General features: G+C 43.8%; 3 protein-coding genes and 1 long non-coding RNA gene across 7 annotated transcripts in view; 3 read left to right on the forward strand and 1 right to left on the reverse strand.

Moving 5' to 3' along the window:
* The window catches only part of LRRC31 (leucine rich repeat containing 31), a 28,928-nt gene extending 25,889 nt beyond the window's left edge, over positions 1 to 3,039 (forward strand). The window contains exons 10-11 of one of the 2 annotated variants that reach the window (XR_011969115.1): positions 1,201 to 1,292; positions 1,369 to 3,039. Coding sequence is in view for 1 of the 2 variants with exons in the window: in XM_072618524.1 (XP_072474625.1) it covers positions 1,201 to 1,211 (11 nt within the window). In the remaining variant the exon portion in view is untranslated. Of the gene's footprint in view, positions 1 to 1,200; positions 1,308 to 1,368 lie in introns of those variants that run through there. The other variant, XM_072618524.1, reaches the window with a different exon arrangement.
* Positions 3,039 to 15,042, reverse strand: LRRIQ4 (leucine rich repeats and IQ motif containing 4). Of its 3 annotated transcripts, XM_072618525.1 has the most exons (5): positions 14,005 to 15,042; positions 10,689 to 10,862; positions 7,353 to 7,491; positions 5,421 to 5,617; positions 3,039 to 3,293 (listed from the first exon to the last, which is right to left on the reverse strand). In XM_072618525.1, exons 1-5 carry the CDS (start codon positions 15,040 to 15,042, stop codon positions 3,138 to 3,140), a joined length of 1,704 nt encoding a protein of 567 aa, XP_072474626.1. In that variant the 3' UTR covers positions 3,039 to 3,137. The 3 variants fall into 3 exon arrangements, 1 of the variants encoding a protein (XP_072474626.1); XR_011969116.1 differs by lacking the exons at positions 3,039 to 3,293; positions 5,421 to 5,617 and adding an exon at positions 7,609 to 7,979; XR_011969117.1 differs by lacking the exons at positions 3,039 to 3,293; positions 5,421 to 5,617 and adding an exon at positions 7,604 to 7,979.
* LOC140510148 (uncharacterized) lies at positions 8,474 to 14,044 on the forward strand. The gene is made up of 3 exons (XR_011969118.1): positions 8,474 to 9,549; positions 10,155 to 10,222; positions 13,921 to 14,044. It is a non-coding gene; the product is annotated as an uncharacterized lncRNA (long non-coding RNA).
* A 3,707-nt stretch (positions 15,043 to 18,749) lies between the features above and the next one.
* Positions 18,750 to 23,044, forward strand: part of LRRC34 (leucine rich repeat containing 34) — a 59,029-nt gene continuing 54,734 nt past the window's right edge. The window contains 4 exon segments of the mRNA XM_072618526.1: positions 18,750 to 18,925; positions 18,928 to 18,978; positions 22,292 to 22,421; positions 22,916 to 23,037. Of these exon segments, the coding sequence (XP_072474627.1) occupies positions 18,898 to 18,925; positions 18,928 to 18,978; positions 22,292 to 22,421; positions 22,916 to 23,037 (331 nt within the window). The 5' untranslated portion in view covers positions 18,750 to 18,897.

Genomic DNA, 23,044 nt, shown 5'->3' on the forward strand with positions numbered 1-23,044 from the left:
CTCAGTGGACAGAGAACTGGGCCTGCAGTCAGGAAGACTTGAGTTCAAATCTAGCCTCAGACACTTACTAGCTGTATGACCCTGAGCAAGTCACTTAATTTTTGTTTGCCTTAACCATTGCAGAAAGAAGTGGCAAACTACTCCAGTATCTTTGCCAAGAAAACCCCATGGTATGGTCTAAAGGATCACAAAGAGTCAGACATGATTAAATAACTGAACAACCACAAAATTATTCAGAAAGAAATGGAAAGGTGCCTGGTAGGTGCATCTTTGAAGAGGCTACAGTACTTTAAAAATAGGAAACCAGGAAGAAGAGGGAGGAAAGGAAAGGATTTCATCAAATAATACACACTCAAATAATCAGATGGGCTGCTCGCACGGTGAGAGTGAAGGATATAAAGGACAGACAAACCATACAATCCAGTGGCATCCTCACAATGTCGAGCATTGAATAGACCATCTGTGGCAAATTTATGGGAGGGCACAGACCAGAGTCACACAGGATGGGTGGACACAGAGGGGTGGCAATCTGCACTGTGGGAGGGAACATCCACATAGAAGGATCCCAGATCCACAGTTCCATGAGGAAACATGTTCCCCACCTCCAGACAAAAAAGGGAATGGGCTCAGACAGCAGATTAAACAAATATTTGTTTTGTCTGATACAGGAGATTGTTTTGCTTAATTATACATATCTGTAATGGGATTGGTTTTTCTTGCTTTCCATGGGTAGGGGGAGGAAAAAAATCAAAACCGAAAATAAAATTGATTTTTAAAAAATGTAATGAAAATAAAAAGAAAATGTGAAAAAACCAACTTGCTAACAGAACTGTTCCAAACTAGAATGACCAACTCATGGAAGCAGTGTCTCCCTCATATCTGGCTACCTTCCAGTGAGGATTGACTAACCACTTAGGGATGACATTCTAAGGGGATTCCTTTCATGGTACAAGTCACACCAGGTAGTCCTGGAGATTCTGCTGAGAAATCTGGAATTCTACCAGTCTTACTCTGTACATCAGAAAGGCACGGTGGGTCACACAATCAGAGACTTGTTGCAGGAAGGGACCTTGGAGGGCAACTTGTCCACACTTGGCATTTTATGGATGCAGAAACTTCCCAAGGTACCCAAGGTCTACATGGTAGAAACAGGATTCAAACTCTGGTCTTCTGACTCCATATCCAGAATTCTTTCTGCAGGCAGGTGGTGACTCAGTGAACAAAGTCATCTGGAGTTAGGAAGACCTGAGTTCAAATCTGACTTCTGACACCAACTAGTTATGTGATCCTGGGTGAGTCATTTCACACTGTCTGCTTCAGTTTCTTCATCTGTAAAATGGGAATAATAGCAACCACTCCCTCCTCTAGGGTCATCGTGAGGATCCAATGAAGAGCCCTGTACCTCTAGGGTCATCGTGAGGATCCAATGAAGAGCCCTGTACCTCCTGAAGGGTCATGTAAAGCTGGCTCATCTTATCACTTTTGTTAAAGAGGGACAGGGAAGATCCATAGAGCCAGAAGCACAATGCACAGAGGCCTTGGACGGCCCCGAGGAAGTCACCCAGGGAAGGAAGGTCTGTGGGCCTTCAAAGGGCATGTGGGACCCTCTGGGGTCTGTGCAGCTGTCTGAAGGAGTCCACCCCACCTGCAGAGGCAGCCAGCGTTATCCTCCTCAGTCAGGGGAGCAGACAAACTTGGATAAGGTTTAAAAAAAAAAAAAAAAGCAAGGGACACATCACTGCTTTACCCTCTCCCCAATGCCTTTTGTGGTGTGAGGACCATGCTGGCCCTGTAGTCAGCAGCCCTGCATTACAATCTCACTTCCTCCACCTAGTTGTGACCAGGGGCAAGCTTCTTAACTTCCGTAAACCTCAGCTTTCTTGTCTCTAAAATGGGCATTTTAGGAGAGTACTGACCCCCAAGGAAAATCATGAAGCTCACAGGAATAATGTATTGAGTATATTTTGTAAACCTCAAACAAAGAAATCTATATAGATGTCAACTTCCACTATTCCGTCGTTCGAGTCACTGTAAACCAGGGAAGTCATAGGCGGATATGCCTGTTTCACAGAGAAAGATCAAGGAAAAGAGGGGTTAAGTGACCGTCTGAGGTCACATAATGATTGTAAAGCAAAGCCAGGTCTTAGAGTCAGAGATCGAGAATCCAACTAGACCATCACCTCTCATTTTACAAAGGAGGAAACTGAGGCCCAGACAGATGAATTAACTTGATCCAAGTAACCCAACCAATAAGTGGAGAGCTAAGATTGGCGTCAGGCCTTGAGATCATAGATTGGAAGCTTAGATCACAGATTGCAGAAAGAACCTTAAATGTCAACTAGTTCAACCTCCCTTATTTTACAGAGTAGTGACTCATCCAGGGTCACATAGCCCATAAGTACCTGGACTCCCACCTCTAGGTCTGACACTCTTTCCACCCTACCACATGCTTCTCCACAAGCACAGAGATATTTTCAATAACCAGTCCTCCAAAGATATGCAGCAATGAAACCAAAAGACTGAATTTCTTTTTCTTTAATTTAAAAAAAAAAGGTTGCTTCCCCAGGGGCCCACAGATTTTATAGTTACTGGCAACGAAAATAGGGCCAAGGAAATTTTATTATAATAAGTATAGCAATACCTAATATTCATATAGTACCAGGCCCTTTACAATTATTATCTCACGATAACTCTGGAAGGTAGATGTTATTATTATCAGCATTTTATAGAAGGGGAAACTGAAGCAGAGAGAGGAGAAGTGACTTGCCCAGGGTCATACCGCTAGTGTCTGAGGCTGGATTGGAACTCAGGTCTTCCTGACTCCAAGTCTAACATGCCATCCACCACTTCAAGGTACCTCTCCATTCAAAAGCATTTAGGAAATGCCTACTCTGTGAAAGCCCCTGTGCTAGATCCAAAGAAGAACATTAAGCCACCCCATCCTCAAATAGATTATAATCTAACATGAAATGTTTACTAACTAAACACCTAGGAGACAACCACAAATAGGGTTGTTATGAAAGTCTTTTAATGCTTACCAGTGTTCAAGAGTCCAATGACTGGCATTCTCATCTTCCTTTTTTCTGACCATGTTCAGGGCATTATCCATTTTTTAAAAGTCCATAAAGAAAAAAGGGTTATTTCTTTTTGCCTTTGGGGGCTGCTTTTCCTTTTTCTCCTTTCCTTCCTTTCTTGTCTTGGGGAGATCCCTTTCCTCTCTTTAGCACTTTCATCAATTCTTCATTTGACCCAAGGCCTTTCCTCACCCTCATTCCTCTGTACCAAGACTGAATCTGAAAAGAAAATCAAGTCCGGTATTATTCAGTGTGATAACCAAGCAGAGAAGCCACAGCCTGATCATGTCTTACTTCTAACACACCGTCTTCAAAACGAAGGGAAGAAAATAGGACCCCATGATAGGATATTCTCTCTCCTATCCTGATGCCCCTCCATGGATTATTCTGCTAGAAATGTTTTCCTTCTTCATGTCTATCTCCTAGAATCTGTCCATTAAGAAACATTAAGTGCTTACTATGTGACAGGCTCTGTGCAAAGTGCTGGAAACACAAAGGCAAAAGAACATTCCTGCCCTCGAGATGCTTATGATCTCATGGGAAGCAGGAAAGGTTCTTGGTACAGGGTGAGAGAGCACGATGGAGAAATCCAGAGGGGTGGGGACAGATGAGAAATGAAAAGATGGCTGACCTGAGCACCCTCCTCAAATGGGAACCCTGTGAGGAGTGCTCAGTCCTCCAATGAGAGAGACAGAGACAGAGACACAGAGAGAGAAAGAGAGCCCAAGGTCACAGTGGACTGATGAGGTGGGAGTTCCAGGGCTCAAGTGATCTTGCAGGAAGAAAGAGGAGAAGTCTAGAGGGAAGTGTTGACCTGTGTATAATGGCCAAGCTTTTCGTCATTCAGCAGAACTTTAAATCAAAACAGCTGAGAAAAATGGCAGTCAACAGGAAAAACCCTGAGCTCTTCAGAAGCAAGGCTCTAGTCTAGATTTCCCATTTCAGAATACTCTGTACTCTATTCTAGAGCCTTGCTTCAGGATGATCTCCCAATATTCCACCACCCTGAGGTGGGGAAGATGTTCACAGGGTGGCGGAGCAAATTTGAGAACAGGCCAGTTGGATGGATGGTCCAAAACCAAACCTGAGTCAGGGAAAAACTAGCTGCCTAATTTATGAAATCCTTTCCAAATAATGTAATAGTGTTAGGCTTATGGTAAAGAGTTTGGCAGAGTGGATATTTAATAAATAAATGACATTAAATAGTATTATTAATGTCAAGTTAATAATTTAATTGTTAATTTATTAAACTAATTTAATATATTATATGAAATTAATTATTATGATAAATTAAATATTAAATTAAATTTAAATGTTAAATAATATTTATAAAATAAATATTGTTGACTAACTGACAAAATGGCCCCTATATTAAGTAAGTCTCTTGAGTAAATTGTCAATAATTTTATATCTGAACATGCCTACAGTTTCATGAAGAACTTCCCAACGTGAGAACTCCCTCCACCTAACAAGACAGGAAACTATTCATGACAATGTAGAGAAGTCCTAGAACAGGTGGGTTCTTCACCTTTTTTTGTCATGGGCCCCTTTGGCACTCTAGTGAAACCTACAGCCCCCTTCCCAGAATAATGTTTTTAACGGCAGAAAATAGAATTTGTAGAATTACAAAGGAAACCCAATGTATGTAATACAATTTTTAAGAAAAGTTTGTGGACACTAGTTTAACAGTCCTTGTTCTGAAGAGCTGCCTAGAGCACCCAGAAGTTAAGTAACTCGCCCAGGGTGACAACTCTTCCATGTATGAGGCCAGGTCTTGGTAACTCCAAGCCCAGAACTTTTTCCACCAAGCACATGCTTCTGGAATTTATAGAATTTTGACCAGATCGGTTCTTTCTGTTTTGCATTGTTTTTGCTTCCAATTTCACAAGTATGTCAGGTCAGGAGAAAGGAGAAGTAAAGGGAAGTGGGAGGGGAGAAGGAGCCAATAAAATGTTGAATCAAATATTGGGACATACTCTTGGACATCTCCCAGCCTTCAAAGTAGAATGTCCACAAGTGTCTCCCAATGCCTGACCCTCCTTAACAAATAAGATTATGTGATATCCCTGGACCAGAATCACCTTACCATAGGTCCATGAATTTTTTAAAAAATACCTTGAGGACTGCATTTTGATATAATTGATTTCCTTAGTAACATATATTTTATGTAGTTAAAATACTTTTGGCATGAGTCCATAAGCTTCACCAGAAAAACGCACACACACATACACACACATAGCACACATGCACACACACATGCACATGCACACACGTGCACATACCCATGCACACAAACACACATGCATACATGCACACATCTATCATTGGGAGTGTTACTGATTTTACCATAGTGGCCATAATATCCTTGAATCTTCTTTCCTGTAAATATTGCCATATTGCTGGAATGCCCATTCGACACACGTCTTCAGGAGGGTCTTCCATGGGATTTCCTTCTAGGTTGAGAACCTGGAGACTCTCCAGACTGTCCATTTTTTCTGGAAGTACAGACAGCTGGTTGTTCTCAAGAATCAGTGTCTTCAAACCTGAAGTATAAGAAAGGATTTAGTAGCCCAGTGTCAGCTACTTAAATATCATCTTCCTCTATTGTCACCTAATGAGTTCAAGTCAATTGACTTCACATCTATAAAGCCCCTACTAAAGCACACCAGGGCCTGGTGCTGGGAATCAAAGACAAGAAGGAGATAACTCCGACCTTCTTTAAGAGACATGGAGGTGGGGGAGGTGGGGGGGTTGGAACCAAAGGTTTACTTTTCAACCAGGACTTGTAATAAGAGTAACCACAGACTTTCTATTGTACTGGCAGAGCTTGGAGGTGGGCATAGAGAGATTGTTTTCCCTTTGCTTTGATGGCAGAGACACACACCTATCTTCTTTGTTCATTCTAGTGAAAGTTTTTAGGATCAGGATAAAGAAGGGCATGTAAATAAGAAAATAGAATATGCAAAGATATTTGAATCAAGTTCTGATTTCTCCATCTCTAAACACAGGGCAAGTAAAATACTTGGGGCATCAACTCATCCATATAATTACTTGAGTAGAACTTGAATGTCCAGAAGAATTAATTCCTTTCATTTCCTGTGAGTGACTAGTTGGTAAAATTTGGGGTAGAAAATCCACCACAATTAATGTAAACATAGAGACCTAAACTTCTTCATAGAATTGACTAACTAAAGGTAACAAATGACTTGCCCAGGGTCCCACCGCTGGATTTGAATTCAGGTCTTCCTAACTCCACACCTGAGCTTTTCCTGTGGTTTAGGTAGAATATGAGCTCTCAACAGTAGGGACTATGCATTTCGTACAGTGCTTGGGACACAGTAAGTGCTTAATAAAAGTTTACTGGCTTGACTAGGCAAGGTTATATGTGAGTGTGTGTGTGTTTGTCCTTCATTGCCAAACAAGATCATGCCGTCACAGAAATAATGATATGACTTGCACTTGACTTTGTTTTAAGTGAGGGAGGGCTATGCAGGTCACCAGCCTCATTTCTCCTCCAGAGCCATCTGAATCTAGTGACCAGATGTTCATCAGGATGACTGGAGATGACCCAGGATGAGGCAATTGGGGTTAAGTGACTTGCCCAAGGTCACACAGCTAGTGAGTGTCAAGTGTCTGAGGTGAGATTTGAACTCAGATCCTCCTGACTCCTACACTGGTGCTCTATCCACAGCACCACCTAGCTGCCCCAGGCAAGATTATAATGATGAATTTGAAGGAAGTGTTTGTAAATGGAAAGTGGATAGGGCACTCAACTTAAAGACAGAAAGACTTGAGTTCAAATGCTGCTATAATCCCATAAACTATGTTTCCTTGAGCAAGTCATTTGACCTCTCTGGGCCTCAGTTACCTCACAGGTGAAATGAGGGGGGTGGACTCAGTGACCATTAATTGCCTCCTGTTCTAAATCAAGTATGCTTTGATTTGGGTTCAGGAGACCTAGCGCTCTTACTTATTATCTGTGTGACCTTGAGCAAATCATTTTGGGGCCTCAGTTTCCTCATCTGTCAAATGAAAGGACTGGGCACTGACATAGTGAAACAGATAACCTTGGCCTTGGAATAAGGAAGACCTGGGTTCAAGTCCTGCCCTGACACATCGTGGCTATTTGACCCTGGATAAGTGATCTGATCTCTCGGGGCTCTCTCTTGCATGAAGTGCCATGGCCCTCTACTGGAGAAGTCATTTCCTCTTTCTCCTAGACCAATGAAATCACAGGTTTAGTCCAAAATGAGGGGAAGCGGGGGAGAGACTTATTACCTTTTAATTGACATATAGAATTTGGCAGCTCCTTAATCTGATTGTTGTGAAGATCCAACACTTGTAAGGTTCTCAGAGAACCTATGCCCTCAGGTAAATACTCCAGGCTGTTGTTCTCAAAATATAGCTCTTTTAGATTCTAAAATACAGTAAAACTTCAGTGTGAGAATTCTCAACTTGTTAGATAAATTAACCCCAGAATCATATACACATCCCTTCTCCCTTATATATTATGATGAAGAAAAACAAACCTTACATCTGTCACCTGATTAGTGTGAAAGGGATGAATGTCTTGATCAATGTCTGACCCATCTTTTTTTCTGATCATACATTTCTTTGATGACATATTTTATGCTGTGTTTACTGTGTAACTGCTTGTCATATGTTGCAAAACCCCTGCCCCTCTCCACTGACTTCTGAGTCATCATAAATTTTAATTCTTTGGAAAATGTAGTGTTCCGAGACTTACAGCCATAAAAAATTACTTCTGTTAAGAAAGATGGCCCTTTGTTTTAGAGAGAAGTTTAGGGTCATTAAAAAATGTTGGAATTTCTCAAAGACTTTCCACCAGCCTCTTCTCTGTTTTTGGCTAGATTCTGAGCACAGACCCTTGTCCATTTGTAGTATCTATGAGAGGGGGAGAGAGAGAGAGAGAGAGATACACAGATAGATACACAGATAGACAGATGAATAAATAGGATATCCATATATATATTATTACATACACATATGTATATGTATATGTATATGTATATACATATATATGGATGAATTATATAGATTGTCCATCCAACTGCATACAATAATTTCTGGACAACAGACATTCTTCATCCACTTGTTTTTTCCTATATGGATGGTTAGGTCAGAATCTCATGAATGATTACAGATGTCATTCAGGAGACTGTGCTATTTCAGGGTTTGATGCAAATGGCAAAATCTCATCCTCAAAAAAGTAACAATTAAGTCTAAGATTTTTACCATATATTAATATCTTCCCTATATTCTCTCAAAACTGAATCTTCTCTAGCATGGATTCCCTCAGAGTGGACTTGGTCTAGGAGTCTCTTACCATCTTGGTTTCTTCAGTGCTATTTCCATTTCCTCAAGAAGTTTATCTCAGAATGTGATTTTGGAGTAAAAGTGCAGATGCTGTCTCCTTGTTCCTTGATGGGGGGTGGGGGGGGAAGAATTTATCATAAAAAATATTTACAGATCTCCATTTTCTGATCTTAGCTGTTCTCCTATTTTTTTCTTTAAATGCCCTTGGTTGATTTTACAAAGTTGAATCTTTGTCAGCCTATCTTTACACTTAGGTTTTTTTTTCATTAATCTCTGCCTTCCATGGCTCCTCACTGCTTTATGAATCAATACTGTACATAATCCACAACCATGCTTCCCTGTAAATCTTAGTCATTACTCTATATTAGAGGCTGCTGCTGGTGCTGTGCAGAGAGCCTTGAGACCGGAATCAGGAAGACCTGAATTCAAATGTATACTCAGGCATTTAGTAGCTGTGTGACGCTGAGTAAGTCACTTGGCCTCTGCTTGCCTTAACTGCCTGAACTGTAAAATGCGGATAATAACATCACCTCCATAGCAGGGTTGTTGTTAGGATTAAACAACACAGTATTTGTAAAGCACTTAGCAGAGTGCCTGGCAAGTGTTTATTCCCTTCCTCTACATTTCAGATGTCAGCAAATTTGCAGGTCATAAGAGGAAAGTTATAAAGAAAATAAGATAGAAAGCCAAGTCTTCTTTAATCATCTTTTTACCTAGTAGAGGGTGATCCTCTTTCAAATGGAAAATGGGTCATTCTACACCTTGTAAAAGTCACACATTTTTGAATGGGCTCATTTATGGAAAAGGATTTAACCCCCAGGCAGGAAAAGGGGCCAAAAGCAAAGACCAAAAACCTCTGATTTCTTGCATCCTCTCTTGGAGGTGGCAAGCTCAGGTCTGAGGCCCCAAGGGAGAAGAAATAGAGAGGCTTCTGCCAGCCTACGGATCTCTGCTCGTTCTGGAAAAGAAGAGCAGTAGCACAAGCAACGACCGAAGCTAAAACTGGAGTCTTCAGCTGACCCTCAGGAACCAACTAGAGGACTCTGGCAGATTAACCTGTCCAGCAGAGGTGTCATTACCTGGTTGAGCAAGCTGTCCAGCAGAAATGCCATGCTCTGTGAGGGGCAAGCCCAGCCAAGTAAGCCAAACAGACCCCATCTCCAGGGGTAAATGTTAGGAAGAGTGAAAGCATATTGAGGCCATGCATTTCCAGGTTGTGAGCTGTCTTTGCTCTATATGCTGCCCACACATATGCCCCACTCACATTATATTTGGAGTTTGTGATCCCTCTTCTCCCACACATAGTATGGATGTATTTGTAGAAGTGTGGGTTTCAGGTTTGTAGGGGGAATGTTTTTTAACTACTGTTATTGCTGCCACATTCGAGTAAGCGCCTTTGCTAAGAGCCAGTTGAGACAGCTGGCAAATCATTCTTTGAAAGCACATTGGTGGGGGCTCATGAGCCATACTTCTGAAATGAAGGAGGCATTCATGTTGGTGGAGGCCCAGTCTGTTTGGGCAGGCTCTTCAAGGTCTCCCACGATTACATTCACCGGTGAAACGGGATGCTGAATCCCTCGTTCATTCCATGGACCTTTCTAATTCACTCCATAACTGTCAGGTTCTTTCTAACTCACTTGATTCTTTATGTAACTGTAAGTTTCTAGGGTGGTCATTTACTGTCAACCTAAGCAGCGCTGATTTGTTTATTCATTCAGGGTAACACATTTATCTTTTTAACAGAAATGTTCTCTGAGGATATGCTGTGGTTTTGAACTTTGGAACACCACAATTCCCAAGGAATTCAAGTGGTGAGTAAACCAGGGGACAATGGAAGGATGAATGGTGGGCAGACTATTTCCAACACTGACCTATACACAAGAAGTAGAAGCAGGGATATTTTTGAGGAAATATATGATTAAGAAAAAAAGGTGGGCCAGCCATAAGGAGTAGGGGAAAACAAGTTGTTTGGTGTGGATGTGGTGTTCAGTCACTTTTCAGTCATGTCTAATTCTTCATGATTCCATTTGGGGATTTTCTTGGGGAAATATACTGGAGTGGTTTGCTGTTTCCTTCTCATTTTACAGATGAAGAAACTGAGGCAAACAGGGTTAAGTGACTTGCACAGGGTCACTTAGCTAGTAAGTATCTGAAGCTAGATTTAAACTCGTATCCTCCTAACTCCAGGGTCAGTGCCCTAACCACTGTGCCACCTAGCTGCCCCAAAACTTTAGTATTTTTGGTGACTATTTCGTTATATAAAGTTTTAATTCATACCGTTAGCTTCAGGATGTTTTCTGAGAGATAGGTCAGTTTGGTTCCTTGGTCCTGTCCCAGATATAGTTGTTCTAAAGATTCAATTAGCAAAATTTCCTCTGGAAATATAGTGAAATTATTTCCAGTTAAACCAAGTGCCTTCAATTTGACAAGGTTGAACACCTCTGGAGGGACCTAGAGGCATTTAAAAAAAAACAGTGAAGTTGTCAAAACTGTTTTAACACATTAAAAAATCAAAAGGGCTTTGCTTTGGAAACAAACTATTACTAATCAACAGATTTCAGAGGCAGTTCAGCGTCTTTCTGGATGAGCTGTGTTTGCAAACTCCGGGATGAGTGTGGACAGAGCTGGGAATGCACATTAGCAGTCCTGAAAGTTTATTTATGGCCTTGTAAGAGAGTAACCTAGAAAGAACAATCACTGTGAAAATTTTGTCTTAAAAAAAAGACAGGGAAAACACTTCTTACCATCCATGCAAATGTATGAAACCTAACAAGATCAAGTGCTTGACGATGATGAAAGGAAAAATGCTTAAAAAAAACATATGCAGCAGGGAGTTGGGGAGCTATGCGAGTGGAATGTTGGGCATAGACTGTCAGGTATGGCCAGTGCGGGTCAGCTGACTTTCCTGACCGTCTTTCATGTCCCAAGAGAGGGCATGTGTTGATGGCAGTGATGTATATCTCGAGATATGACTCTGCTGCAAAAACAAAAGGCATTAATAATAATTGTTTTAAAAAGATGTATTGGTACAATAGCTGTAGTAGTAGTGGTAGTAGTGGTAGTGGTAGTAGTGGTAGTGGTAGTAGTGGTAGTGGTAGTAAGGGTAGGAGTAGCAATGAATAAATAAATAAGTGAAGAGAGAGATAGAAGATAGGATGGATGGATAGATAAATGAAAGGATGGATAGACAGAGATTGATGGATAGATGATAGGTAAAATATACATGTGTGTGTACATATATGTATGTATGTATGTATATAGAGACACAGAGACAGAGGGTCAGAGAGACAGAGACATAGAGAGGACTTTTCTCACAACGGGCCTGTGCTGTGTGAGTAGCCATATTATTATTATTAATATATTATTAACCCCTTTTAACTGGGGTTTTAAGAGGGTCCATAACTTGCCCAAGGTCACACAGCTAGTGAGTGCCTATGAGAGTATTTGAACTCATCTCCTGATTCCTAGACAATACTCTATCCACTGCACATAGTGTTGGCAGGCATAGCATCATCATTTCTACACTAGAAGATTTCCTACTCAGCTGTTAAACTTGAGCTAGAATTTGTTGTGACTATTTTTTAAATAATAAATTAAATTCAATTAAGAGACATTTAAGTGCACTCCTATTACATGCAGAGTGCTGTGAATGGTGCTTGGTGGTGGGGAGATTAAAGATGACCCCATCACTGTCCTTATTGAACCATGGGGTAAAAGCAGAACCACTAACAACCTTCAGGCTGAGTTGGCTTCAGGGCTGATGCCTGTCCCATTTGAGGTTTGTCTGGTCCATCATGTATTTCACAGGATCACAGAATTTCAGAGGCAGAAAGGGCCTCAGGGGCCTTGATCTAGGCTGATCTATACCTGACAAAGAACTCTCTCTACATTCTAGCCTCAGAGCAAACAGACGACATTCAGAGGAAGCCAAATCCACTTTGAGACAACTCTGATTATTGGGAATTTTTTTCCTTTCTTCAAGTCTAAATTTGGCACCCACTGCTCCTCGTTCTGCTATGCAGAGGAGCAGACAAGTACATACACAAACACATACAAGGCAGATAGAACAGAACCTAATTCCACTGAACTAGGAAAGGCCTCATGCAAAGGGACCTTGGGGATGAAAATGGAAGAAAAGCAGGGATGTCAAGAGGAAGCCCTAAGGAAGCTGTGTATTCCAGCCACAGCAGGCAGTGAGTGAAGAAAAGGTGCAGAGATGGTAGATGAAGGGTCATATGTAAAGACAAGAAGAAGACAAGATAAGAAGACCAGTTTGGCTACACTACAGAGGGCATGGAGAAGAGAATGTATAATAAAGCTGGAAAGAAAGGATGGGGCTCAGCTGTGAAAATTTTAAATGGCAGTTTAAGAGGCAGTTTAATCTTCTCTCTGGTCTTAGAGGTAAGAAGTAGACATTAGAGTTTCCTGAGTGAGGTCAGTCCTATGCTTTAGGAAAATCACCTTGGTGGTTGTATAGAAAGAATGGATGGAAGTGTAGAGAGACTTGAGGCGCAGAGACGGAAGAGGAGGACCCAAGCAAGAGGTGGTTGGGCCTGAACGAGTTGGAAAAGAAGGGAATTCACCTCAGAGTTGTTGTGGAAGTAGAAACAAGATTTAGCGACTGATCTGCATGTGAGATCAAGGCATCAGAGGAAGATGACACTGGGGTTGTGAAACCAAGCCACTAGAGGGATTCTTGTACCCACAATAGAAGTTGGAGGCAAAGAGAATGAGTTTTCTCTTAGAGGTGATGAGTTGGAGGTGCCTCCCTTAGGCAGTTGGTGATTTCAAGACTGGAGGGCAAGAGAGAAACAGGCACTGAGTGCCAAGGTCTGGGAAGCATTTACAAAGAGGTCATTGAATCCATCCCACTAAGACTGGTCACCAAGGGAGAGAGCTGTAGAGAGAGAGAAGAGGACTAAGGACGGGACCTTTGAGCCCATCACTATCAAATTCTAAATAATTTCATATTCAATATTGCACCAATCAATGCCTTGGATTTTTTTTTTAAGCAAGGAATATAGTCCAGAACATATGACTTACAAACCAAACGCAGTAGGCCACAACTGACTGCTACAGTAAAAGGCTTAATGACCAGAATCCTTTGGTAGGACCAAGAGTCCCCTTCATCTACTTCTTTTCTATGTGTCAATAAGGTGAAGAAGGACAGGGAGATGAAATATACTTGAAGAAACTGAAAATCACAGAGCTCGAATTTGAATGTGCACTCTGTTCGGGCTCAGGGCTCAGCTTCCTCCTCTGTAAAATGAAGGAAGGGGCGGTTCAGTGGTTCCCACTTTGGGATGCTGGAGCAATGGGGGGGGGGGGGGGGAACAGTAGTAGCCCCAGGTGCAGCTGTACATTTAATCTGAGACTTCTTTCTAGTTTGTAAGATTGGGGGGGAGGGGATGCTGAGTCATTTTCTTTCATTTCTTTAATTAATTAAATTTCTTTAATAAGCTAAATAAATTAGGGAACCTCTGAATGACTCCCCGACACTTTCTTTCAGCCCTAGATTGACCATCCAACAGATCTTGCCATGGCGCTGTGCAGGCGGCCCCTCACAGGTCCTAGGAAAATAAGAAATGCGTACCTGACAAATGTGATTGTCATCCAGGGACAGCATCTCCAGGTTTTTCAAAGAGCAGATCTCGAGAGGGAAAAAATCAAAGTAATTCTGACTCAGATCTAAGAGCGTGACATTGAGCAGGCGTTTGAAGGAGCGACGCAGGCTTTTCAGACAGGTGTTCTTCATGTACAAGAGATGAAGCAGCGTCCACTTGCAAATCAGCCTGGGCACTTTCTCCAGGCAGTTTCCCGAAAGACCCAGCTCGGTGATTTCGGTCAGTTCCTTGAGGGTCGAGGGGAGGTTGTGCAGGAAGTTATAGGAAACATCCAAAACGGTCAGCTTGCCGCAGCTTCCCAGAGGGTCAGGAAGGCAGGACACGCAGTTGTAAGCGATGAAGAATTTCTCCAGCTTGAGGAGAGCGCTGATCTCGTCAGGTATGACAGCGATCTGATTTTGCTCCAGGTCTATGATCTCAAGATTGTACAGGACGCAAAGCTCCAGGGGAAAGTCTTCAAATTGGTTGTTCTGCAGGTAGATCTCTCTCAACTTGGTCTGGTTGACGATTTCTTTGGGCAGAGCCTTCAGCCTGTTGTGAGACAGTCCCAGTAATTCCAGGTGGTTCAGGCTCTTACACATCTGGATGGGGAAATTCTCCATCTGGATTTTATAAAGCCGGAGCTGCCGAAGGGAACGTAGATGCGAAAGGACAGGCAGAGTGCTGGGAACCAGGGGGTTGCTGCTAAGGTCCAGACTTTGAAGATTAGTCAGTTCCCCGAGGTCTCTGCAAATAAGTCTTATTTCGTTGTTGTTCAGGTAGAGAATCTTCAAATTGGTGAGATTTCGGATGTCTTTAGAAATTCCCTCAAGTACATTATTTTCCAAGTGCACTTCCTCCAGTTCCCAAAGTTCCAGGATGGAAGATGGGATAAAGGTGAGATTTTTATTCGAAGCATCCATGAAATATTTTTTGTCACCTACTCGTTCTGGTGGGGATTCTGCAGCCTTCACTAGAGAAGCTTTTTGTTTCTGGGACATAAGTTTTAAAACGTGGTCCGCAAACATCTTGGTAGAATTAGGAGGCCCGAATGTTCAGAATCTAATGCATTGTAAGACAAGGAAAAAAAACACAGAGAATTTAGCTTTCAGTAGTCTCCCGTTCTAGAAAACAACCCTTCTACAATATTCCCCAAAAGTAGCTTTCTAGGATCATTTCATCCTTCCAGTGACAGAAAATTATTCATGGTGTATGAAATAGAGCATTGGATGGGGAATCAAGACCTGAGTTTGAATTCTGCCTCTGATATTTATGAGTTGTGTGACTCTGCATATCAGTCCCCCTTCTCTCAGCCTGGGTTTCTTTATCTGTAAAATCGGGATCATAACAGCACCTCACTCTCTCAGGACCAAGTGAGATAATATGGAGAGTGCTTTGTCTAACTTAAAGCACTAAATATGGTTACTAATAAATCATGTAATTTATTTATATTTATAATATTAGGTCATATATTAATAATAGTTAAATAACAGTAATAATTTCAGAAAGCAGCCCGTCCCATTTTTGACAACTCTAATTATTAAGTACTCCTCCCTTATATTTATCCTTTCTGCACATTCTGTTTGGCCAAAATCTGCATCCTTTGACTTGCACCCATCTGTCCCACTCCTGACAGCTGCAGCCACACTGAGTCAGTCTCCTGATCCAAATATAAAAATACAGTTTTCATGACACTTCCCTTCATGGACTCTGTAGCTATAGGGACAGGACTTGTAATTTCATGTTTCAGCCAGAACGGCCACTTGGTGCTCCCCACAGATACCTGGAATACTTTCCCTTCTCATCTCCACATCTTGGGATCTTCTTCCCCTTCAAGGTTCCACTTAGTGCCACCTCTATCTAGATACCTTCCTAATGGTTGTTTAAATTCAATAGCTCCCACCCCCCCAAAAAAAATTCTATTGTACTCATTTTTTTGAGTATTTACTGATGCATGGACAAGTTATATGCAACCAAGTCAATGCAAGTTCCTTAAGGACTTTTGTCTTTTCCCAGAATTTAGCATACTGCCTGGTATATAGTAGGTCCTTAATAAATGTTCCTCGAATTGCATTGACTTAAATGTTAGACAAAGTCAAATTAAAATTCAGGTCACTGGCTGGATTGTTAAAATCATAGTTGGTCATAGAATTTGATTTTGTAAGGTTAACTGTCAGAAAGATGCTGGATCAACAAATTCAAATTCAACAAATATTTATTAAGGCCTAATTATGTACAAGGGCAGCCATGTGGCACACTGAATAGAGTCCTAGGTCTAGAGTCAAGAAGACTTATCTTCCAGAGTTCAAATCTGGCCTCATACACTCTCTAGTTATATGACCTTGGGCAAGTCACTTAACCCTGTTTGCCTCAGTTTCCTCATCTACAAAATGAGTTGGAGAAGGAAATGGCAGACCACCCCCGAGTTTTTGCCATGGAAACTTCATATGGGATCATGAAGAGTCAGACATCACTGCAAGATTACTGAGCAACAGTGCTATACAAAGGACTGGGTAAGGTGTTGGGGAGACAAAGACCCAGCCTCTGTCCCCAGAAACAATTTACTGGGATGAGTAAGGAGAGATGGTGTGTATACCAGTGAGTACAAAACAAGGAAGAACGCAGAGAAGGCAAAAAGATATCCAGACACAATAAGCTAGGAGAATTTTAGGAGAAAGATCCTTTCAAGTCAAGCCATCAAAGAAGGATATGTAGTTTTGATGGGACCTGAGTGGGGTCTCAAGGAAATAAACATTTCTATAGCATCTAACATGTGCTAAGCGCTTTACAAATGTCATTTCATTTCCCTCTCACAACCACCCTGGGAGGAAGATGTGGTTATCATTCCCATTCCAGAAGGGAGAAGACAGAGGCAAACAGAGTGACTTGCCCAGGATCATGCAGCTAGCAGTCCTCTGAGGCCCTGCTTGAACTCTGGTCTCCCTGACTCCAGGGCTGGGTCACCAGCTGCTTAGAAAGACAAAAGGTTTCAACCGACAGAGATGAGGAGAGAGGGTGTTCTAGAAGGAGCATGTCTGTACATCCACAGAAATGCGGCAGAGGGAGTGTTGAGGAGAGAGAAGAGCTGTCTGGAAGGGTGGTCAGGCTGGAAAGGAGGAAGGGAAGATCAGTGGTGGGAAATGAAACCATCCTGGAACAGCAAGTTGGACCAGACTACGGGGGACTTCTCAAGTCTGGGAGGGGGTTATGATTTACCCCATGGACAACAGTGAGTTACAGAAGATTCTGAGGTCGGTGTAATTTTCTCCCCTTTGATAGCACTTCAAATATTTGAAGACAGTGACTACACTTGGGTGTTTCACCAGGACCAGAGAAATGCAAAGGTTGGTTCTCTCCTATAATCAGTGGAGAAATGAGCCTTCCCACCTTCCCCTCATTGATGCACATGGGAAGCAGCTTCACTTCTTGCATGTCTCCTGATATCTGCTCCATTCGGATCATCGTCAGCACCACCCCAAGCCTTCCACCAGCACCTAGGGCTCTGCCTCCACACCATTTTCTGGCTTGTGTCCCTGAGCACACACACATACACACACACACACACACACACACACACACACACACATCTGTCATCTATTTATATTTGTCTATCCTCTATATCTTCTATTCTCTTTCCATGTCAGTCATCGTCTCCATCCCTCCCTCCCTCCATCTCTCCTCTAATCTGCCTCCAGCCTGAAAGCCTGTGTAAGTGTTACAAAAATCAGCCAGCAAGAATTTAGGAAGCACCTACTGTGTGCCGGATGCTCTGCACAGCACAGAGGATGGTACAGATAGATACAGAACATACAAAAGGAAGACAAAACCGATTGGAAGTTGGGAGAAGACCAGAACCTCACTGGCCCATTCAGAGGGCTGTGCCAGACCTGCAGTCTGGAGGACCTGAGTTCAAGTTTGACCTGGGACACTTAACTAGCCTGTGTGACCCTGGGCAAGGCACTAAATTTCAGTTTGCCTCAGTTTCCTCGTCTGGAGAACGGGAATCCTCAAGGCTCTCCTTGGCAGCGTTGTGGGGAGGATCCTCAGGGGCCTCGCACGTGGTAGGTGTTATGGAGAGGTTAGCTGTGTGATCTTGGGCAGGTGGCTTCACCTGCTTGCTTCAGTTTCCTCCTCTATAAAATGAGGATGACGTGAGATGGATGTTTCTAAGGCCTGCACACATCAGGCGCTCCGCAGCGTATACACGCGTCTTCCCAAGTTCCCTTCGCCGGCGGGGAGATTCGAACCCGTGGTCTGTAGCTTATGGAGCGAGAGCCGCTGCTCCGCGCCACGGCTCCACCCCCAAGGGCGCCCCCACTCCCCACGGCTCCCCCTGCTGGTGGTTGACTGGCGCCGCGCTCGACGCCCTCCCTTCCCGAGGGCCTCCGGGCCACAGACCCGGATGGGGTGGGGGCGGGGACGGGGGCGGGACAAGCGCCGCTCCTCTACTCCTCACTCATTGGCTCGCTCCCTCGCCCGCCCGCCCCCGGGCTCTACCCCGGCTGGAACCGGCTGGTGCGCAGGCTCAGTGCGCAGGAAAAGGCGGTCTCGTGGGAGGAGCCTCTGCAGCAGGCGGCGGGCTCCCGGCGGCCTTGGCGCGACTCCCACGCGTTTGCGGAAGGAGCCGGCGGCTGGGCCTTGGTAACCTCCGCTTCCGCCCGGGCCACGCTCATAGACGCGCGTGGCTCCGCCCCTCTGCACGGGGTGGAGGGGCAGAGGAGAGGAGAAAGTGTGCGGCTTCTGGTTGCCATCGCAACCGCGCCTTTCCGCACGTCATCCCCGAAGCCTGCGCAGTCTCTCCTCCCGCCAGCTCCGGGGTTACGATTGGACAGGGAGACCGGGCCCGCCCCCGGGGGCGGGGCGGAGGTACTGCGTCGGTTGCCATGGTGCCCGGCAATGTCCGCCCGTCATGGCGCCTGGGAAGGCCATGCAGGATGTGGCCTTCACCCCCCTGCCAGTGGAGGGTAGGTAGAAGGCCGGGCCAGGCCTCGCCCTTCCCCGCAGCCCCGGACCGGGTGGGGGTCGGGGCGGGGGCGGGGAGAGCAGCAGCAGACCTCGACCGAGACTCTGCGCGTCCCTGGCCCCCCTCGGCTGAGCACCCAGTAGGTGCTTAATAAGGGCGGGTGCCTCGGGGCCCTTTGGGGTCAGGGTCCGAGCCCGCCTATCCGCAGGCGGCTCCCAACACCTGCCGGGCACGGTGGGCGTCGGGTCGTCTGTGAGCTCACCTTCCCCGCCTCGACCCCCCCAGGAGCGCCCGTCCTGGCCCGCCGGATCTGGCTTTGTGCGTTGTGTCCCCAGTGAGCGCTTAATACATGCTGGTTAAAGTCATTTCACTAAACGTTGTATTGGTGGGAGGAAGGCAGAGGGCCTGGCCTGTGGGTGAAAGCCCTTCTTACACTCGTTCTAAGTCAGCCAGCATCTAGGACGTGCCCATTGTGTGCCAGGCGCTGCGCTAAGTGAGTACTTACCTGAACGAAAGGACTGCATGTGGTGGTAAAAAAGAGATGGTCTGGAAAGAGCTGGGTTCAAGTTCTGCCATCCCATGTTGGATGTGGGACCCCGGACTCTTCTGTTAACCTCAGTGTCAAACCCTCCCCCGCCCACGCCACCATGGCAACACGTGTATCAACCATGTTAAAATGTAGTTGCGAAATATTGAACCAAATTAATTAAAATGCAATAAACATAGGTGATGTTAATATGTGGTTTTCTAAATCAGGATGCTCTTTGGTGCTACTATCACAGCTCTAGGCAAGTCCCTGAGACTGCTAAAAAGAGAGCCCCAGCCTGCCCTGGGAAAGGGAGTTCCTTACTTAGCTAGAAGTTCCTTACTCCAGTGCAGTCACAGATCCAGCCCTGTCCTATTTCCTCGTCTCTGCCGTTGTCTTGCCATTTTTCTTAAAATGTGAAAGATGGGTTTGGTGTCAGGGAGTCACTCGGGTCATTGAAATGTTCCACCTTCCAAATGCAGTCTAACTGGCTTTGCATTGGTCCTCAGCCCAAACCACTGCCCACCTGCCAAGCCTGGCTAAGACTCGGGTACTGATGCCTAGACCACACAAAAGGCCTCCCTTATTGATGAGGCTTGAGGAGTCGGCTCCGTGGTATCCTCAACCAGGGAGTGCCAGAGAACGTACCCATGGGCAGAGAACCCCTCTTCCATCTGGCCTCCTAGGGATGTGCCCCTTTCACAAGAATGTGGGATTTTGTTTTGTGCCTACCTGAGAGTGACAATCAGGATCATTCAAGAAAGTTATTTGATGGATAATCATGTATAATTCGCACACACAGTTAAGATGAAAACTCCACTCATTCCAAGTTGATAGGGAGTCAATCAGTTGACAAGCATTTATTAAGCACCTATCACGCATGCCAGTCTCCACGCCAGGCCCTGGTAGTACAAAGAAGGCAAAGAATTAAAACAACCCCAGCTCTGTAGGATCTTACCTGCTATGGCAAATCACATGCCCCTCAAGTGGGCATGGCAGGGACACTGCCCATCTAGGGTGGCGGGACTCCTGATTGACTGGAGGGAGAGGGGCAGGAGGAGGAGAAGGTATCAATGGGAGGCCTTGAGAGCCTTTGGCTTTGGGGAGGAGACAGCACCCCACCATGTACCTTGATTCCCAGCACCTAGACCTCTAGAGACTAGGATGAGGAGAGCCAAGATTCTAACTCCCTCCCTAACTGCAGGGTCTCCTTTACACTGATATATTCTGGTGGCTTCCCCCTTTGTGCTTTGAGAAGCGTTTGCTTACCATTCACAACTGTCTTTTAGGTCATAGATATATGGGGAGAAGGGGAGCCTGCACTGTTACCCTCCAGGTCTGGGGCATAACTACTTCTCCCACATCTTTCTTCCCCAACATTGTTCTGAGAAGCAGTCCATGGGCTTCACCAGACTAACTACCCAAGGGGTCACACAAAAGCTAAGCTATGTTTATTTAGCATTTACTATATCCCAGGCTCTGGAACTGCCAAAAAAACCCAAAAAACAAACTCCTGCCCTCAAGGAGATTATATTCCAAGAGAAGACAAGTTGTCTGCTCATGCCCACCCCAAGGAGCCAGAAGTGGTGGATGTTGCCAAAGAGAAAGCAGCGCAGGCACCATCTTGGGAGATACTACACACAAGCTCTCTCTTTCTCTCTCTCTCTTTTACACACACACACACGCACACGCACATGCACACGCACAAGCACACAAACCCGGGTGGTGAGGGCAGAAGCCGTGGCAGTATCCAGACTGTTTAGTAGCAGATCTTGTAGGAGCTGTTAGTTATAGGACACAGCCGACTCTAAGACAATGGCATGAATACAGTTTGCCCTCATTTTCCATCTTAAGTCATGTTACTGTTAATGTGCTAACAAACTTTTGTTCATCAATCATACAGAGGTAAACTAGTTTATCTTATGATAAATGTGCTCCTTAAAATTATCTTCTTTATTTTAAAATTATGGAAGATTTACAGCTTTGGACTCCCTTACACTATCCCTGCCAAACTTCACTTAATTGTGATGTCAACACTGATCCCTAACAGTTACTTGTGCCTTTTTAGGGTCCTGGACCCCTCTGGCAGTCTAGTGAAGCCTGCAGACCCCTGCTGAGAATAATGTTTTCAAACACACAAACTACATGAACTGATAAAGGAAACATTCTATCAAAGTGAAGATGTAATTTTTTTTCTCTGGATTTTAAATTTTTAAAGGAATGAAAACAAGGGGCAATCAATTATGAACCCACTAATCCTTACATTCAGTCTCTTCTAGACAGCATTTCTCAGACCGCTCTATGCCCCACTGACTGGTGTAATTTAGATAAAACCACTCCTGAAGGAGGAGATTACTTAATGTGGAAATTTGAATTTCATAAAGGATGTTTGGAACAAAGTAAAAGAAATCAAGCCAAAGGTCTAATTTGTGCAGAGGATTTCTGACAATCTTTCTCAGTTTTTGGAATTCTTTTTTATTGTCTGTATATGTATTCTGTCTCTATATGTTCTACGTGAGTGTGTTTGTGTGTTAATCAGTCAGTGAACCCTAGGTTAAAAACCCCTGGCCTAATCTCATCTCACAATTTCATTATTTTACCTTCCAAATTAGTGGAATTGTACCTATACTTGATTCCCAGTTCCCTTAAATAGTAATACATCAGTATATAGATGTCATACTTATAGATATCTCATAGACCAGGCATCCCATCGAAGAGCCACAGTTGTTCAGCATGCTTCTGAATGGCCCTTAAGCAAGGAACTATCTTTGGATTTGTTTCTTTCTAGTTTCAGCAACATTCAGCGCTCTCCCAAATCAATATTTGGAAGCGTGTATAAGTTTTGATCGGAATCCCAATCCTTTTGTACATCAAACACTCCAGCTCCTAGAAAAAGAATATAGAAAAACTAGCAAAAGGTAAGAAAATAATACATTATGTCTCTGTTCTCTGAAAATCATCCCCATAGAAACTAAGAACTACAGCCACCTAAAAATTCACTGGAAATTGGATATATCTGTTGGGTATACGTTAATAACCTTTTTAAATTTTGGAGGCAGAGTGTATTGGCTTAGAACTTGGGTTCAAGTCCCTGGTTCATTTTTGTTTTTCTGACCTTGGGTAAGTCTCTCAACCTTCCTGAGACTCAGTTTCTCCATCTGTTGGCTAAGAATGCTGGCACCCTCTGCTGTGAAGGTCAGATGAGAAAATGCTGCTAATGAGGTTTTGAAAACTGCAGAGCACTGTATAGAGGTTAGCTATCACTGCTCTTATTTTATGCTTTACCCTGTAAGACTGACACCTGTCCCAGTTGATGGAACTATTTACACTCACCTTTGTACATAAATAAAAACTGTATTGTCTTCTTTACTGAACTACTTCTTTGTATCTTAAAATATTTTCTATTACTCAGATTTGAACATGAAATCACAGTAAAAATAGCTGGTAATAACCGCTTAATACCAGTACAGAGACTCACAGATGAAGATTTTGAAATACTTATTGTTACCTTAAAACTGCATAAAAACATTACAGGTATTGG

Source organism: Notamacropus eugenii, chromosome 6 (genome assembly GCF_028372415.1).
Source record: "Notamacropus eugenii isolate mMacEug1 chromosome 6, mMacEug1.pri_v2, whole genome shotgun sequence".
NCBI classification, from domain to species: domain Eukaryota; kingdom Metazoa; phylum Chordata; class Mammalia; order Diprotodontia; family Macropodidae; genus Notamacropus; species Notamacropus eugenii.